This window comes from Myotis davidii, unplaced genomic scaffold (genome assembly GCF_000327345.1).
Source record: "Myotis davidii unplaced genomic scaffold, ASM32734v1 scaffold1534, whole genome shotgun sequence".
Classification (NCBI taxonomy): Eukaryota; Metazoa; Chordata; class Mammalia; order Chiroptera; family Vespertilionidae; genus Myotis; species Myotis davidii.
This window is the reverse complement of record NW_006285799.1, coordinates 182,085-199,720: the sequence shown is the minus strand read 5'-3', so window position 1 is coordinate 199,720 and position 17,636 is coordinate 182,085. Positions and strand designations below refer to the sequence as shown.

At 39.6% G+C, this 17,636-nt stretch overlaps 1 protein-coding gene across 4 annotated transcripts in view; it reads right to left on the bottom strand.

Moving 5' to 3' along the window:
- The window catches only part of KATNA1 (katanin p60 (ATPase containing) subunit A 1), a 22,664-nt gene extending 5,951 nt beyond the window's left edge, over positions 1 to 16,713 (bottom strand). The window contains exons 1-7 of one of the 4 annotated variants that reach the window (XM_006756880.2): positions 16,610 to 16,713; positions 7,723 to 7,897; positions 5,500 to 5,657; positions 5,133 to 5,313; positions 2,857 to 2,978; positions 1,771 to 1,876; positions 694 to 852 (exon numbers count right to left, since the gene is read on the bottom strand). In XM_006756880.2, coding sequence (XP_006756943.1) covers positions 694 to 852; positions 1,771 to 1,876; positions 2,857 to 2,978; positions 5,133 to 5,313; positions 5,500 to 5,657; positions 7,723 to 7,884 — 888 coding nt within the window. In that variant the 5' untranslated portion in view covers positions 7,885 to 7,897; positions 16,610 to 16,713. Of the gene's footprint in view, positions 1 to 693; positions 853 to 1,770; positions 1,877 to 2,856; positions 2,979 to 5,132; positions 5,314 to 5,499; positions 5,658 to 7,722; positions 7,898 to 16,433 lie in introns of all 4 variants that reach the window. The other 3 variants (XM_006756879.2, XM_006756878.2, XM_015559526.1) reach the window with 3 other exon arrangements.
- Positions 16,714 to 17,636: the final 923 nt, after the last annotated feature.

Sequence of the window (17,636 nt, the reverse complement as noted above, 5' to 3'; positions counted from 1 at the left end):
AAGGAAATGCTTGTTAAGGACTACTGTTTTTCACTCAGCTGGTGTGGCTTAGCGCTTGAGTGTCGACCTATGAACCAGGAGTTCACTGGTTCAATTCCCGGTCAGGGCACATGCCCAAGTTGCAGGCTGGATCCCCAGTGTGGGGTGTGCAGGAAGCAGCTAATCAATGATTCTCTCTCATCATTGATATCTCTATCTTTCTCTCCCTTCCTCTCTGAAATCAATAAAAATAAATAGATAAATAAATAAATAATAAAGACTTAAAATTAGTAAGTGCTTAGCTATTAACATATTTTCTAAATCTAAGAGTTTTTTGACAGTCTCTTTTCAGATTGACCCATGACCTTAAAAAGTCCTTTTTAGATATAGATATTTAACATACTGCATTTACCACGTTATAACTAAGCTTACTGATTTTAAAAAAACAATTTCAAATTCCTATAGCAGATTAGTAAGGCAGATCCCATAATGTGAGCATGCTCATAAGCTAACAGAGGTGGCTTTTCCTCCAGCGGAAAGGGGACAAAGAGCAACTCAAGTTATTCATATCAGTAAAGGGTTCTAGCTTCGGGGGCATAGGAATCATACTCTGGGCACAGTGTCATTCTTCCTAGCTATCTACACACCGGAGATAGTGACAACTCACTTTCTCCCCTTTAGAGGTAAAGAATCAGAGCTGTCTCAAACATTCACCATTTCAAACAGAAGACGAACAAGCTTCTCAGACTCTCCTCTGTATTTAGAAGTCAGCGTTGATGAAGAGACATTGAAGAATGTTGTCTTGCATTCTGTAGCTACTGCTTTAGCAAGGAGGGTCTTTCCCGTGCCAGGTGGGCCAACCATCAACACTCCCTGTTGGGAATGTAACAGCATAAATGAAGGATTTATCTGCCATTGTTCTAATTCACTAGAATTCCATTACTAAGGATCACTTTTCAACCAACTTACACATATTAAGACAAAAGACAAATAGAAAGGTAAACAGAAGTATACTTTATCACAAATTTACTTTGTCCATTACAAAAGTATAATAACAGCATTATTTAAAATATGTAACTCAGAACTGAGAAAAAATATAATCAATATTATAATACTGATATTACAATATCATATCCTACCACAGGTATTGTTATAGTATCTGGATATATTTTCTAATAGTCTTTTTGCTCAAATAAGTTATTTTTTTACATATTTATACTCAAAGAATGTTTATAATTTTTATCTTGCTTATCATTTAACATTTAAATCAATTAGCTGTCTCCTGCACACCTCCTACTGGAGATGCACCCCAACCAAGGTACATACCCTTGACCGGAATCAAACCCAGGACCCTTCAGTCCCCAGGCCGATGCTCTATCCACTGAGCCAAACCTATCAGGACAATATGTCTTATTTCTTAAGAAAAATATCTTCAATAGATGCAAATATGTCTTAATTTCTTAGGAATAGGATACAAGTTTGCAACATGACACATAAAATGGAGTGTTTTCGCATTAGGCAACTTGTTCACATTTGCAAATACAAGCTCATTCTAAATCTGCCATGTGTCCAACTATCGAAGATCATGTTGTACTTATTTATTATTCTGGGAACCTAGAAATAGCTTTTGGTCTAAACAAAATTCTGAATAACACAACACACTGTTTTTAATTTAAATTTTCTTTACCTACTCTACTACTTTCTCTCCTCACTTCACCTAAAACAGATAAATATTGACTTTCTTTAGCGATGTACTGGCCATTCACTTGGACTATGCCATAATAAACTTACTTTCCACGGTCTCCTGATGCCCTTAAAGAATTCTGGCATCCACATTGGTAACACCACAGCTTCCTTAAGCAACTTTTTAGCCTCTACCAAATCAGCAATATCATCCCTGAAAGAGAAGATATTTTATAAACCACCTTTTAGAGTATATATTTAACTCTATGGAGTCATTCTTGAGAACCCCTGGAAGCACGCGATTTGACATTGCTGACAGAATGCTCTCCTTTGGCTCTAGTGAACTAAGACACTGTGATGAGGCCCTGCCAACCAATCCACATAAAGAGCACAATCTGTACTTTCAGTTTTTGTCAGTGATGATTCTCAGCTTGGCGAATGAGCACACACGTCGACAGGCCCACTCAAGTATTAGGATGCCATCTCATTTTAAATTCTTGCTCTGACTGATGCTCATTCCATAAACTTCATGATTTAAAAACAATGAGCCCGTTTAAAAAAAACATAAAACAGAAAAAGGCATAAGAGCAGAGACAGGTTGTAATACTGCTGCTTTGCCCCCAACCCTATTAAGAGGTAGACACCAAGGATAAAGGGTACCATAGAAATTGCTATGAAGTTGCAACCACAAAATTACCACCACCACTCCACACACAGTATTTTTTGTAATATGTTTTTATTGGTTTTAGAGAGGAAGGGAGAGGGAGAGATAGAAACACCAATGATGAGAATCATCAATTGGCTGCCTCCTGCAACGTCCCCTACTGGGGATCTGCCCACAACCCAGGCATGTGCCCCAACCAGGAATTGAACGGTGACTCCTGATTTATGGGTTGAGGCTCAAACATTGAGCCACACCAGCCGGGCCACACATATTTTGAATGAAATTTTTGTGATCTTATTCCCATTCTGTAATTATTTTTCATCTAATAAAAAATTATTTTATTATTTATTTTATTTAAAAGTCTCAGATAAAAACTTGGTACAGCCTGAACTGGAGTTTTGCATTATATGTAACACTCCCATTGCATGAACTCTGGTTCTATTCCCAAGGACTGATCTTCAGGGCATGCCCACATCTGCTCCATTTCCTATCCCAAAAGCATCAACAGCACACCCATTTATTTAACTTACCATCGAACATTGGGATTCTGAGAAATTATATCTCTTTCCAAAGCTTCTACTAAGTCCTTATCATATCCAGTACTATCAAATTTATTGGTTTCTGGTTCTGTAACTGCGGCAGGTGATTTGTTCTACATTGGGACAAAAAAAAACAAGAGCTTTTGATTGACTCAAAAATTTTTATTTTGTTTCTGTGAGTCAGAAAAAAAGATTGGAGTCAAGTGATATTTTTTAAAAAGCTAATATAATAGTACAAATAATAAGGGCAGGATCAAAGACTAGAAGTCATCCTCTACATCAGAGTTTCATCCTCAATATTTAATTTTTATATAAAAAGTATGACAATGGTGTTAAAAACAAAATGATTATGCACATGAACTGATGAGAATAAAAAAATTAATACTGAGATTAACTGTGGTCACTAGTAAACATCAGATATGTGTGATAGTCGTCTCAAAGCTTCAGAGGAGATAAGGTTAGAGACAAATGGATTATTCAACTAAGACTATGGTTCAATCTTTAACCAGTCCTCACTAATGTTCCTTAAATATCCCCTTTCACTATTCCCACCCACCCTCCAAAAGAGACATCTCAGTCCTTAGGTGAGTGAGCATCCGCTCCCATCCTGTGATGTCAGTCATTAAGGCCATAGATCCAAAATATATACTAAAGTATTCCAGGGCATGATGGCAAACTCATAGGGCACTGAAAGATAATTAAAACAAAAATGTTTAAATTGTTGACAGTATTACAGATGCCCCCATTTGATATTTTAAATTTCTGAGGGAAGCATGGCAACATCTGTTGAATACTGGATGAACTATCAACTCAAAGCAGTTCAGTTTCTACATGAAGACTGCTAAATTCCTTTCAGAAATGCCGTATTTTAGAAAGCTAGGTTTCTGGCTATAACTGTGATAAGCTATATAATGGGAAAAATCAACGTGGAAGAGGAATAAGAATGTCCACTCTGCCTCCAAAGTCTGAGAAATCTACAGTGTCCAATAAGTGTTGATAGGACATAAACTAAGTTCTTTGAACCTAACTTCCTCATAAATAGTAGGTACTCTTTTTGTCCTAGGAGTGCTGTGAAAAAAATTATTGAGACACTCATGAATTTTATGAACCAAAAAATTTATGAAGCTCTGCATTAATGTAAATAATCATTTACTCGATCTGGCACTAGAATCATTATCCCATCTCCATAACATTTCATTGCCCATGACATGATGATTTGTCAATGGTGCTGTCTACAGTCAACATTAATGTCTAGACTTAATCCATATTTATGATATTTACAGGCTTACACTAGATGACTAAATAAATCTGTGCACAATTTACAGACTATTCAGTATCCAATACTAACATAAAAGGTATAAGGAAGGCATTGTTTAACATTTAAAAGAGGAGGTTACCTTTTCTTCTAAGTATTTATGAACTTGTTATTCACTCAGATCTACTAAGAATCTGTTCTGTGCTAGCAGCTGGGGGGCGGGGGGGCAGAAAGAAGATACTGTCCCTGACTACTGGAAAAGTACACTGTAAGCCCAGGAAGATACATATGGAAGACACTTTCTAGTTCTCACTTTCTTTTCTCCCACAGAACAGTGCTGAGGGAATGTTTGTAGCCAAAGCAAAACAAATTTAAGCTAGGCAGAAAGGAGAAACAATTCTATAGTAGGTCAGGAAAGAGAAGGTACGGAATTTCAAATTTTGACATTTTTAGTAGGATTTTATTGATTTAGCTGAACTAGTACAATTGTCTTTTAAGTATACACTTATGCAATAACTTGCTCTAAATTAACATACTAACAGCTGCCAGGAGGTAATAAAAGGCAGCAGAGAGATTTTTTAAAATGTAGACTCCTTTTTGATGCTCAAAATGAAGCTGAAGATGGACCAATTAACCAGGATATAAGTCCCTGGGTTTAAAATCAATTATTTTAAAAGCTGGCAAAATTATAAATGCAAAATCCAAATCCAATGTCTCAATTAAAAAAATTAATCTGGAGAGTGCCTGGAAGCTCTGTGTCCCTTCCCTCATTCCTCGCCCTGTGCATCTCTTCCATCCAGCTGCTCCTGAGCAGTATCCTTTGTAATAAACCAGCAATCAGTAAGTGAACTGTTTTCCTGAGTTCTGTGGTTCTCTAGTGAATTATCAGGCCCAAAGAGAGAGCTGCCATAATCTGGCAGTTTTAATGACTAAAAATTATTAAAATCTGTACAGACCTCATTTTTAAAGTTAAAACATAACTTTTTCATTTATGAAAATCAGTAACATTTACCTTTTCCTCTCTTCCTTTATTCTGTTCTTTCTTTTCCCGGCAACGCACAGCTTTCCCTCTGTCATTTTGAAGATTGTGTGCAGATGGACGGTGAACTCTGACAGTTGTACTTGGACGGTTACTGTGTGCTTTAGGGTCACTGTTTTGAGAAGATTGGCGTTTTCTAGGACCTGGTGAGGGTCTAATCAAGCACAACATCATTAAAATCATAATCAACCCCTGAAGTTGGTCCAAATAGAGATGAACACAAATAGTGTATAAAAGTCTATGAACTAAAGAATCCATGGCAATAACTGCATACAAGATAGGAGTGAATAAACTTTTTCCCCCCAAAAAGGCATGTCTTTCTTGAAAGGACTCTACTTACCTTCGTTCAACAGGTACAGGCAAGGACCAGACTTCTCCCTCAGAAGCTGGAAGCTCATGCTGTGCAGCTTTCAATGGAGAACTGTCTAATTTAAAGCTCTCTAGTGTTTTCATGATATCCTTAACATGTTTAGCTTCCACATTTATTTCCTGCCACACCTGATGGTTTCAAAGGAGAATATAGCTATTTAAATTTTTATAACTGATAAATCACTGTCAAGATTAAACTAGTGGCCCTGACCGGTTTGGCTCAGTGGATAGAACATCGGCCTACGGACTCAAGGGTCCCAGGTTCGATTCCGGTCAAGGGCATGTACCTTGGTTGCGGGCACATCCCCAGTAGGGGGTGTGCAGGAGGCAGCTGATTGATGTTTCTCTTTTATCGATGTTTCTAACTCTCTATCCCTTTCTTCCTCTCAGTAAAAAAAAAAAAAAAGATTAAACTAGTGCCTTTTATTAGAGATGTAGAAAACTCCATTTTTGCCCTGGCCAGTGTAGCTCAGTTGGTTGGAGCATCATTCAGTACACCAGAAAGTGGTGAGTTTAATTGCCAGTCAGGGCACATACCCAGTTTGCAGGTTTGACATCCGGTCAGGACACATGCAGAGGCAGTCGATCAATGTTTCTCTCTCTTTCTCTCTCTCCCTCCCTCCCTTCCTCTCTCTAAATATCAATTTTTTAAAAAGAAACCTCCATTTTGACATCAAATATTCAATAAATCACACCAAGATATTAAGATTTTAATAATGGTTCATTAATTCTTTGTTTTCAATTGCAAAATTAATTCTGATAAAATGAATTAAATATTCTGGCTAATTAAGCCATGTTACTGATTTATGGTTCTTATTCAAATTGCATAACAATTAAAAAGTTAGATGTAACTTTAAAGTTTGATAAAATATTATTTTTGTAAGCTGCACTTTGATGGGTTTTTAAATGCTACTTGACAATTTTTAAATGCTGATTAGAATCCACTAATTTCATAACTGACTAGTGGATTGCAATTTGGCTTCAGAAGATAAATGGCTTGATTCACATACAACCAAAATGTTTTTTATTTTTTTAAATATTTTTAAAATATATTTTATTGGTTTTACAGAGAGGAAGGGAGAAGGATAGAGAGTTAGAAACATCGATCAGCTGCCTCCTGCACACTCCCCACTGGGTCTGGGTCCGCAACCAAGGTACATGCCCTTGACCAGAATCGAACCCGGGACCCTTGAGTCCGCAGGCCGACGCTCTATCCACTGAGCCAAACCAGTCAGGGCTCCAAGATGTTTTTTAGAGGGAGGAAGAGAGAGGGAAAGGCAGAGAAACATCAGTGTGAGAGAAACATCAGTTAGTTGCCTCCTGTATATATATATATATGTATGAAACATTGAAATGAAGTTGATAATGTTTTGTCTTAAACCTAAAAAACTTAAGTATCTTTACAAAAACACTTAGACTTTTAAAGTAAAAGTCTCTGGCCTAAGAACAAAAGATCTTATAAGTCTTTCAGTGACAAGCAGAACTCCTTATGAAATATTTTCCCCTTCCAGTAACGTCAGAGATATGCAGAGGCAGATTTAGGAAAAGAGGTTACATTTTAAAAAGTAGGATATTTTCTCTTTTAAAGAAATTAAGGACAAATATGGAATACTATTTAAAAAAAGCAGTTCTGTAGAATACTATTCTACCTAGAAGACCAGCTCAAAAAGACTATTAATTTCTGTAACATTTCTTTCCTCTGTGACATAGTTGAACCTTATTATAAATGCCACCTTCAACTGTACCTATAAGTTCTACAGTTTCCACCTGTGAATTTCTATTGGTCTTCAGTGACTAATGTTCCTCAAATGGAATTCAAATATGGTCTGTTTTATCCTGTTCTATAGAAAATATGGTATCCATGAGATTCAGGTATCATCTGCAGTTTTGAAAATGGCTTAATAAAGACAAATCTAATTTTACCAGATAAAAACATGATCTAGGAAAAAAATTGAAAACCATTACTTAAAAAATTATTATATTCCAACAATTAAAATAATTAAATAGAGCTTATAATACTGATGGCGGTGAATATAGACTATTATTAATATAATAAATTAAGTTTCAAGTAATATTATATACAAATCCATGTAACAAATGATACACTCTCAATGTGTAACTGCCAAAAGCACTGATAACTGAAATCTCCTGAGTATTTAAACCATTTAAAAGATACATAAGTCATGATTCTCACCTGTTGCCATTTCTGCTGGAGGTATGTATCTTTGACTGAGTATAGATACTTGTTCATTTGGTCAAGAACTCCCTGATAATAGACCATCGCAGAGTCATAGTTTCCCAACAACGCATATTCACGAGCCAATTTTACATTCTCACTAATCATAAGAAGACTCATGCTCACATGTAAGCTAAACAAGAAAAGAAGAAACATTTCATATTATATGTCTCTTAAAAATAAGTACTACAAAGAATTTTTTAAAAGTATATTTTCTAGGGCTCCCTCCAGAAGCTCACAAGCACATACATACTGCACTTTCCACCTCTACACAGTTACTCATGCTATTTTCAATCCTTCAAAGAAATTCCTTAATTCCCAAAACCAAACGCTACCTATGTGTCAAAGCCCAGGTGAGATGGCAGTTGTCCCTGTATATCTACCTCTGAAATTCTCTGTTCAACATAAACCCTCCCCCTTCTAAAGTCCCCTGGCACTTTATTGGGAGATTCATCTCAAGACACTTGTCTACTTTGAATTATAGTTACTGATGTGTCTATTCTCTACTCGACCAAGTTATTTGTGAGTAGGATTAGCATCTGGAAGGTGTGAGGCTATATCCTCAGTGTATGGCAAATAAGTATTATTGAATATCTACAAAACAAATGCAGAATGTTAGATAGTTTTTGGAAGGCAATGTACTACAGTGGTCGGCAAACCGTGGCTCGCGAGCCACATGCGGCTCTTTGGCCCCTTGAGTGTGGCTCTTCCACAAAATACCACGTGCGGGCGTGCACGTACAGTGCAACTGAAACTTTATTACGTTAATTTTAGGGAATGTTGTAGAGTGAAAGAAGATGTAGTGTTTATCAGTGGTTGAGCATTGACCCATGAACCAGGAGGTCATGGTTCAATTCCTGGTCTGGGCACATGCCCGGGTTGCTGGCTCGATCCCCAGTGTGGGGTGTGCAGGAGGCAGCCAATAATGATTCTCTCTCATCATTGATGTTTCTCTCTCCCTCTCCCTCTCACTTTTTCTCTGAAATCAATTAAAAAATTATTTTTTAAAGAAGCAAGATTAATGGGAAATGTTGGTGGGTAGAAGAGCTAAAAACCAGCAATGCCATAATAGACAAGAAGGGGGTGGGTGCTCCTTAGGACAGAGATTAGAGTGAGATGGAATCACAACCACCCAGGGAGAAGTAGGGATGTCAAAATCACAGCAACCACCTCAGGCTTCTATTTTCTGCCAGTCTGATAGTTCTCATTCTTTAAACAATGTGCCTTTACCCAGTTAGACCTGATTAATACATGTCATGTATTATGTATTAGGATATGTATTAGGAACTTCAAACTCAAACATCTTTAATCTCAGCTATTAGGTTCAATTCCTAAATACAAGGCAAGACAGACACCAAAATAACTGCTGGCCCCTTTCCTGAAAACCAATCCTAGAAGAATAATAGTTACTTCACAGAAGGTTGATGGGTCCCAGAATTAAAGCATAAAATTCTGAAAAACAACTGAACTGACAGATGGTGATGGGGTCTTTGTGTGTGGGAGGCCCAAGGCAGCCCACAGGTAAACAGGGCCAGGTGAGAGTTTTTTAGCTGTGCCCTTTCTGACTTCCACTGTCCTGGCCAATCCTTGCTTACCCTTGCAAGTGCAAGCCCAGCACCCTTTTTTTTTTCCCTTAGTGCCTAGAAAAGGAAATTTTAATAAAAGACCTCCCCCTTTAAAAAGCTCCAGGCAGCCCTAGCCGGCTTGGCTCAGTGGATAGAGCATTGGCCTGCGGACTGAAGGGTCCCAGGTTTGATGATTCTCTCTCATCATTGATGTTTCTATCTCTCTCCTTCTCCCTTCCTCTCTGAAATCAATAAAGAAATATATTTATAAAAAATAAAAAGCTCTAGGCCAAGAGGGATTTTTTTTTTTTATGGGAGGGCTTTTACCTAACTTCTAAATAGAAAAGAAGGTAATTCCAATCACATAAAAGTTGATCCATAGCCAAAACCGGTTTGGCTCAGTGGATGGAGTGTCGGCCTGCGGACTGAAGGGTCCCGGGTTCGATTCCAGTCAAGGGCATGTACTTGGTTGCGGGCATATCCCCAATAGGAGATGTGCAGGAGGCAGCTGATCGATGTTTCTCTCTCATCTATGTTTCTGGCTCGCTATCTCTCTCCCTTCCTCTCTGTAAAAAATCAATAAAATATATTAAAAAAAAAAAGTTGATCCATAAAAAAAGAGAAGAACTGACTAACTCTTTTTTCTGAGGCTGGGATCACCTCAATTTCAAGATTTCAAAACTGAGTAAGAATACAAAGCCCATTTCAATTATGTATGAAGAAGTGGGAATCTATATACAGTGGGGCCTTGACTTACGAGTGTCCTGACGAACGAGTTTTTTGAGATACCATCTGTCTCTCCAAAGATTTTTTGCTTTGAGTTGACAGAGTAATTTGAGTTAACGAGCTCCTTAACGAACTCCTTAAAGTCTCGGAACGAATTAAACTCGGAAGTCAAGGCCCCACTGTATACCAAAAGGCTAATATGCAAAGTGTCCCCTCGGGAGTTCTATTGCTCGCTATGACATGCATTGACCACCAGGGGGTGGCACGGAACGAAGGAAGGCCCCAGTTGGCAGCCGGAAGGCCCCGATCAGCCTGATTGCTGGCCAGGCCTAGGGACCCTACCTGTTCATGAATTTCATGCACCGGGCCTCTAGTCCTAAATAAAATGTTAGCTAACAGTGTCAACTAACTCTTTTTCCCTCCTTCCTTTCCTCCCTCCTTCTCTTTCTCTTCCTCCCCTTCCCCTTCTCCGTGATCAGGAAGATTTATCACAGGAATGCAAGAAAAACTTAAGATCAGAAAATCCATCCTTACAATTCTTCACACTAATGGACAAAGGGACTTCACACAAGAATGGGTAGAGAGCATTAAGGACAATTCATAGAAGGGAAAACTCAAGCTGGCTAAGAAGTACAGATACTAGTAACAGATGAATGCAAATAAGAACAAGAAGACACCCCTTTTACATTTACCAGATTTAAAATAATAATAATAAATCCAGTAATATTAAGTATTTCCAAGGATTTGGGGGGGGGGCTGCACATATAATTTGTGGGTATAAACTGGTACAGTCATTTTGGAGAGCAATCTGGCAGTACTAAGGGGATTATGTATGCATACATCCGATGGCCCTGCAATCCCACTCTTCTGTAAATATTACAGAGAAAAAGTCTGACACAGATCCAGTAAGGGACTTGTTTGGGGATATTAATGACATGAACTGTTTGGGAAATCAAGGAGTTGGAGGCAATCTACCTAGGGAAATGGATACAAAAAAGTGGTGGATACATACAATGGAATACCACATAGCAGATGGAAGCAAATTTTACAAATAGCATCATGGATAGTTCATCAAAATACAAGGTTGGGCAGAAAAAAAATCTTAGACATAGACCAAGATGTAAATTCTAATACATTTTGTAAATTTAAAATAAGCTATATTTGCCCTGGCCAGGTGGCTCAGTTGGTTAAATAGTTGTCCCGAAAACCAAAGGGTTGCGGGTTCACTTCCCAGTCAGGGCACCTACCTGGGTTGAGAGTTTAATCCCCGGTCAGAGTGTGCCCAACAATATTTCTTTTTTCACATCGATATTTCTCTTTCTCTCTCCCCCTTCCTCTTTCTCTAAAATAAAAAATCCTCCAATGAGGATTTTAAAAAACACTATATTTACTTATATGTGCTATATAAAACACTTTTTTAAAGACTACATACACACCTGAGAGTATTTATATTAAGTATATTGAAGTGTCTGTGGAGGATAAGATAGGGAAATATGAGTGGAGAAAGAAGATGAAGAATAGGAAAGAAACAAAAAATAAATACAACAAAAGAAGAGCTTTCTATCCATTGATAATCACAGAGAGCCTCTGAAATGGTTCTCAAGGACCTCTGCCTCCCAGTATCCATACCCATGTGTACTCACCTCCCCTTGAATGTGAGCTTATAAAAAACAGAACATGCAAAATAACAGAATGTCATTTCTGAGATTAGACTGTGACTTCCGTTTTCCTCACTGTCTCTTGCTGGACCACTCTAAGGGAAACCAGTTACCTTGCTGAGAGCTGCCCAGTACAGAGGCTCTACATGGCAAAGAACTGAAGGAGGGCCCCAGGCCATCAGCCAGTGAGGAATCGAGGGCCTCATTCCAGTAGCCCAGAGGAACTGAATACTGCCAAGTACTACGTGCCCCGTGCAGAGAGGCTGGAAACGGATCCTCCCTGTTGAGCTTTGAGATGACTACAGCCCAGATACCTTGATTACAGCTCATGAATGACTCTAGATCAGAAGTACCCAGCTAAGCCAGGCCCAGAGCCTGACCAAAGAAACCATGAGTAATAGATGTCTGCTGTTTTAAATCATTAGGTTTAGGGTAATTTGCTATTCAGCTATGAAATGAGGTCTATAAGTAACTCAAGACTGGGCATCTGAGATCCAAAAGAAAAAGAAAAAAAAATCCCATGACCTAAATAACAACTCCCTGGAGTCACATAGGTAATATTCTATCTTAATAAAAGCTCCATGACCAGTGATCACGGCTTTCTGTTACCTCTGCTTGGCACACAGCAGATACTCAATTAATCTTTAAATGAATAAACAGTGCCAAGTTTTCGTCTTAACTATTAAAATTTCTTACCCTTGTCCAGCTCTTTACCCTCAGCACTTGCATTCCTTGACCTACCAGCGCTGTGATTGCCTCTGAAACTACATGCCCGACAGTGACACCTGGTCTCGGCAACATAGAGGCCAGCCGAGGCCAGCTGCATAGATCTGGATAAGCTTGTATATCAGGCTTCTCATGCCTTTCTCCTCTCCCTCCCTCTTCCCTTAATAGACTTTCTCCTGATCTTTCTTCCCAGTCCCCATTTAAAATAATAAAAATCTAAATTAAGTTGTTACGTATATATGTGAGGTCCTCATTTTTTTTTTTTTTTTTTTTAGGGCCATGAGTCAATGGCCTAAAACACACAAACGCACTCCAGGCCTTCTTTGAAGGTTCTCTGTGTTGTGAATATTTCCTTTTAGTCAGATAAAATTCCTTAGGAGCCAATGAATTGACTCTCACAAACAAAAAAGTAAAGTCAATCCAAGGCCACATTAACAAATGACCTGAAAAATTCTTGGTTATCAAAGTAACGACATGTTTACTGAAAACAGTATCAAAATATCCTTAGCTAACTAAATGTTAGACAAAAACAATTCTCCCTGTTCTTTTAGTAGTCTCTGAACCAAAGACATTATCCTTCTCAAATAAATGTCAGCACTGTAAATGTAAAATTCTCCAACTTTCAAGAATATATCCTTATCATTACTAAATTACACTAAGGAGGACAGAAACTGGGTCTAACGAGCACAATAACTGGTAATATATAAAGAAATTAATATATTTCAAGAAAAGCCTATAGACAAAAATTTAACCACCATCAACTGTAAACACTACCTACTGGTTCAATTAATTAAAAACACGTATAAAAATGAGATTGTCCAGCCCTACCTCGTTTGGCTCAGTTAATAGAGAGTCAGCCTGCAGACTGAAAGGTCCCAGGTTCAATTCGAGTCAAGGGCACATGCCCGGGATGCAGGCTTGATCCCCAGTGGCGGGGCGTGCAGAAGACAGCCAGTCAATGATTCTCTCTCCTCATTAATGTTTCTATCTCTCTCTCTCCCTTCCTCTCTGAAATCAATTTTAAAAAGTTTTAAGAAAATGAGATTGTCCAAAAATTGAAACTCTTGATTTACAGAGGTTATTAAAGAAAAAAATAACCTTAAGTGCTGATGCCTGCTTTACCTCACAGCAAACTTCCTTTCTATAAGTCTATCAGAACTAGCCAAAACCGGTTTGGCTCAGTGGATAGAGCGTCAGCCTACGGACTGAAAGGTCCCAGGTTCGATTCCCGTCAAGGGCATGTACCTGGGTTGCGGGCACATCCCCAGTGGGAGATGTGCAGGAGGCAGATGATCGATGTTTCTTCCTCATCGATGTTTCTAACTATCTCTCTCCCTTCCTCTCTGTAAAAAATCAATAAAAAATATATTAAAAAAAAAAGAACCGAACCACCCTTTTTCTTACATGACCTGAGTATTTATGATTCAGCTAATGGCTAAACTCATTTTTAAAAAACTAAATACAATACCCCATAAATTTTAATTCAAATAATAAAGTCAAATTTTTAAAAATTAAACACTCACTACAAAATTTCTAGCAAACTTAATTTTGATGTGGTATAGTGTCTCCACAAAGAGACTTAAAGTGTCTTTTTCTCCTCTAGGATTAGGGAAAAGAAGTGATCAAAGACACTGAAAAACAGGCAATAGATCCAAATATTTGAATTCAAAGATTTCTCTTCCAAAACAATAAACTCAGGGCCTTCCCTATTTCACATCTAAAAGGGATACCTTAATAATAAAGATCAGAGCAGAAATAAATGACTTAGAGGCTAAAAAAAAAAAACAATGTAAAAGATCAATAAAAAGTATACCTTATTCACTTAATCGTTAAAGGAATCTTAGACAGGGCTCCACTTATAGTGCAGTTTTTACCATAATGTGCATAGGTTATTCAAAAAATATTTACAGAGCACCTTCTGGGTTGCAAGGAATTTAACTGAAGACAAAAATAAGATGGAATGAGACTCTGAAATCCTTGCAGTTTAGTGAAAGGAATATCAATTTATTTATTCTAGGTGTATTTTTCCTTGCTTATTAGCACAGATTAAAAAATCAGCATCAATGTTAAAAATTAAAAAATCAGCATCAATGTTAAAAATATCTGCAAAACTGATGTCCTAAAATAAAAACAAAGTTCAATCATGTATATTCCTAAGGCATTTCAGTAAACCAAATGTATGTAACTTTAAAAGTGACAATACAATGTTAAGCAATTTTCAGTATGTTCATGTCTAGAATATGAAAGCAACAATAATGCTAATTGACAGTCAGTCACTGATGATTATGAATAAGCAATAAATGAGCAACCCATGACCAATTGCAGAATGACAACCATTTTCCTTACTTATAATCATCATATGATAAATACCCAGATGCACAAGCAAGTTCTTTGTATAAAAAAAGCAATGAAAAACAACCTGCTCAGAAAAAATATATATATTAAATGTACGTATTTTTTACATTTACCTTGAACAATGCAAAAATAAATCAGTGAACATGATTTAAATGTAATTTAAAAGCTACATCAACACTACAAGCATAATCTACTTACATCAACACTGACCATTTTGATCTGATACATTATATTTGTTTGTTAATCCTCACCTGGATTTTTTTCCATTGATTTTTTTCAAAGAGAGTTAAAGGGAGCGAGGGAGGGAGGGAGGGAAGAAGGAACATCTATATGAGAGACACACATCCAGTGGTTGCCTCCTGCATGCCCCCTAACTGGGTCCCAGAATTGAAATGATACACTATCATTTTTAACCAGTCAAGTAGCTAAGAAAAAAAAAAGAAGCAAACACTGTTGCACACAGAAATTCAACAGTTAATACACTAAATTCTACCAGATTCTCTAATCCTAGGGACCTTTCAGAACTGTGATACCAGGTTCGAAATGAGACGCAGAAACCACTGCAGACTCCCCAGCATGCCTAGTGCTGAAGCTATAAAAGATGGGCGCTTCTTGAATAACCACGGCCATCCATCGAGGAACTCGATGTCGCTCCTCATCGCCTAGGACTGTTGGGAAGTTGACGGGCACTGCCTTTTGCTTAAAGCCATAGCATGGGGCCACCAGTTACCAGGATCAATACAAGAAAAAGCATGTCGCTGCTCTTTCCGTGTGTGAGAACTCTCTGATTTCGCGGAGACAGGGCTGCGTTGACACCTGCAGGCATGACGGACACCGAGAGCCTTTCCTGACACTTTCGTGTTCCGGCCTCGTTACTGTGCGGCAGCCCGGGGTCTACGGCACATTCCCAAACTCTCGGGAAGGTTTCCGGCAGCGACCACCGGCCTGATTTCAAAGGGGGAGACGTGCACACGTCTTTCAGGAGAGCCGGATGTATTACTCCGCTGCTGGGATTCAGTAGCTGACATAAAATTGGCACTTGGCAGTTTAAAGAGAAAATTACCGTAGGTCCCATACGGGCTTGAGCTTATCCACCGTGAGGCACTTACCAATCCACGTTTACCTCGAATTCCGACGTCACATACGATACTATATGAACCCAATGTTTCGAGGGGTAACATTTTTAAAAGATGCCAACTCTAAACAAAAAGGGCCGTGAACTTCCCCGGCCCCGGGATAAACTAAACAAGCAACAACATCCGCAACCACGTCACACCAACCTATCGGGAGTTTTCCTAGGGTGGGGACTGCGGGGACGGGAGCGGGATGCGGGAGAGGACCCGTCAACAAGAAAACAGAAACATGTCCTCCTGGCCAGAAACTTTTCTAATGGCACCGGTCTGGGGACGGGGTCCTCGGGAGCGCCCCAAGTCCCTGCTGGACGGGAGGGATCAGGTGAGGGGACCGTCACCGAAGCCACAGGTGTCAACGACAACAGCAAGGACCTCAGACCTCCGCGCAGACCAGGGCTGGCTCCCAGCAGGATGCGCAGCGGCCTCGCACCCAGGCCCCGAGGTCCCTCACCGACTCTGCCACGGGGGCCTGGGGTCCCCACAGCCCCGGGCGAGCCGACACTCACCTGTGGAGGCCGAGGCTCCTCGGAAACCGCCCACCGACAGGTGGAGGGGCAGGGTGGAGCGGGGCTCCGGGCGAGGAACGAGGGCCCTGCCCAGCCCCAACCACCCAGCTCGGTGCTCACCGTCCCAGCAGTGCCGGGTCCAACCGCCGCCAGCCCCCTACGAAGCTTCAGCTCGCCAAGAATTTGAAGGCAAACTCGCCAGGGTCACTTCCGGTGCCGGGGGTGGCCTCGGCGACTTCGGCGCACGCGGGGCGACGCCCCGGGAGCGAGGACGCCGGGCGGCGTGCGCGCGCCGGGCGCGGAATGGGCGTGGCCAACGGAGGCGGGGAACGGGGGCGGGATGCGCCTGCGCAGTCCTCGTCGCCGCCTCCTGGCGGGGTTGGGATGACTGTTGGGATAGTAATGGCTTAAGCAAGTACCACGTCGCGTACCTCACATTTGCTCATTTTTCCTCCCATTTTCATCATATTCCTCAGAAAGTAAGAAGTCAAAGTATCTGTTTTTCGGGTGTCAAAGGTCATACAACTCGTTTATGACAAATTCTGTTTTAGAACCAAATACTCAGAATTTGGCTGGGGCGCTTGTCACGACATAACATGGATAACATAGGGAGTGGGTAAACAAATACTCGGACACGCTGCTGGCGGAATTTTATTCTCGTGATTTTTTTGGTCAGCGTTTTTAAATTATGATGGTTCACGATGTACAGATACTCACTGGACAGAACTGTGCTTCCTTCGATTTGTCTCCTGTTAAGATAGGTTTTCCTTTAGGAGTGCATGAAAATTAAAAGTCTAATTTTAGCCCTAGCTGGTTTGGCTCAGAGGATAGAGTGTTGACCTTCGGACTGAAGGGTCCCAGGTTCAATCCCGTCAAGGGCACATGACTGGGTTGCGGGTTCCATCCCCTGTAGGGAACGTTCAGGAGGCAGCTGATCAATGATTCTCTCTCATCATTGATGTTTCCATCCCTCTCCCTTACTCTTTGAAATTAATAAAAATATATATTTTTAAAAGTCTAATTTTAAAGCATCCCAGCAATTTAACAGACTTAAAGGCGATTCAGTCTGCCAATATTTATTGAGCAATTACTATGTGCCAGACACTGTTGTAGGAACGGGTATATAGTAGTCAACAAAATGCTGTACCTTGTGTTTAAAGTCTTATAAAATTCTCAACTAAGTAGAAAATAATAGTTTTGCTC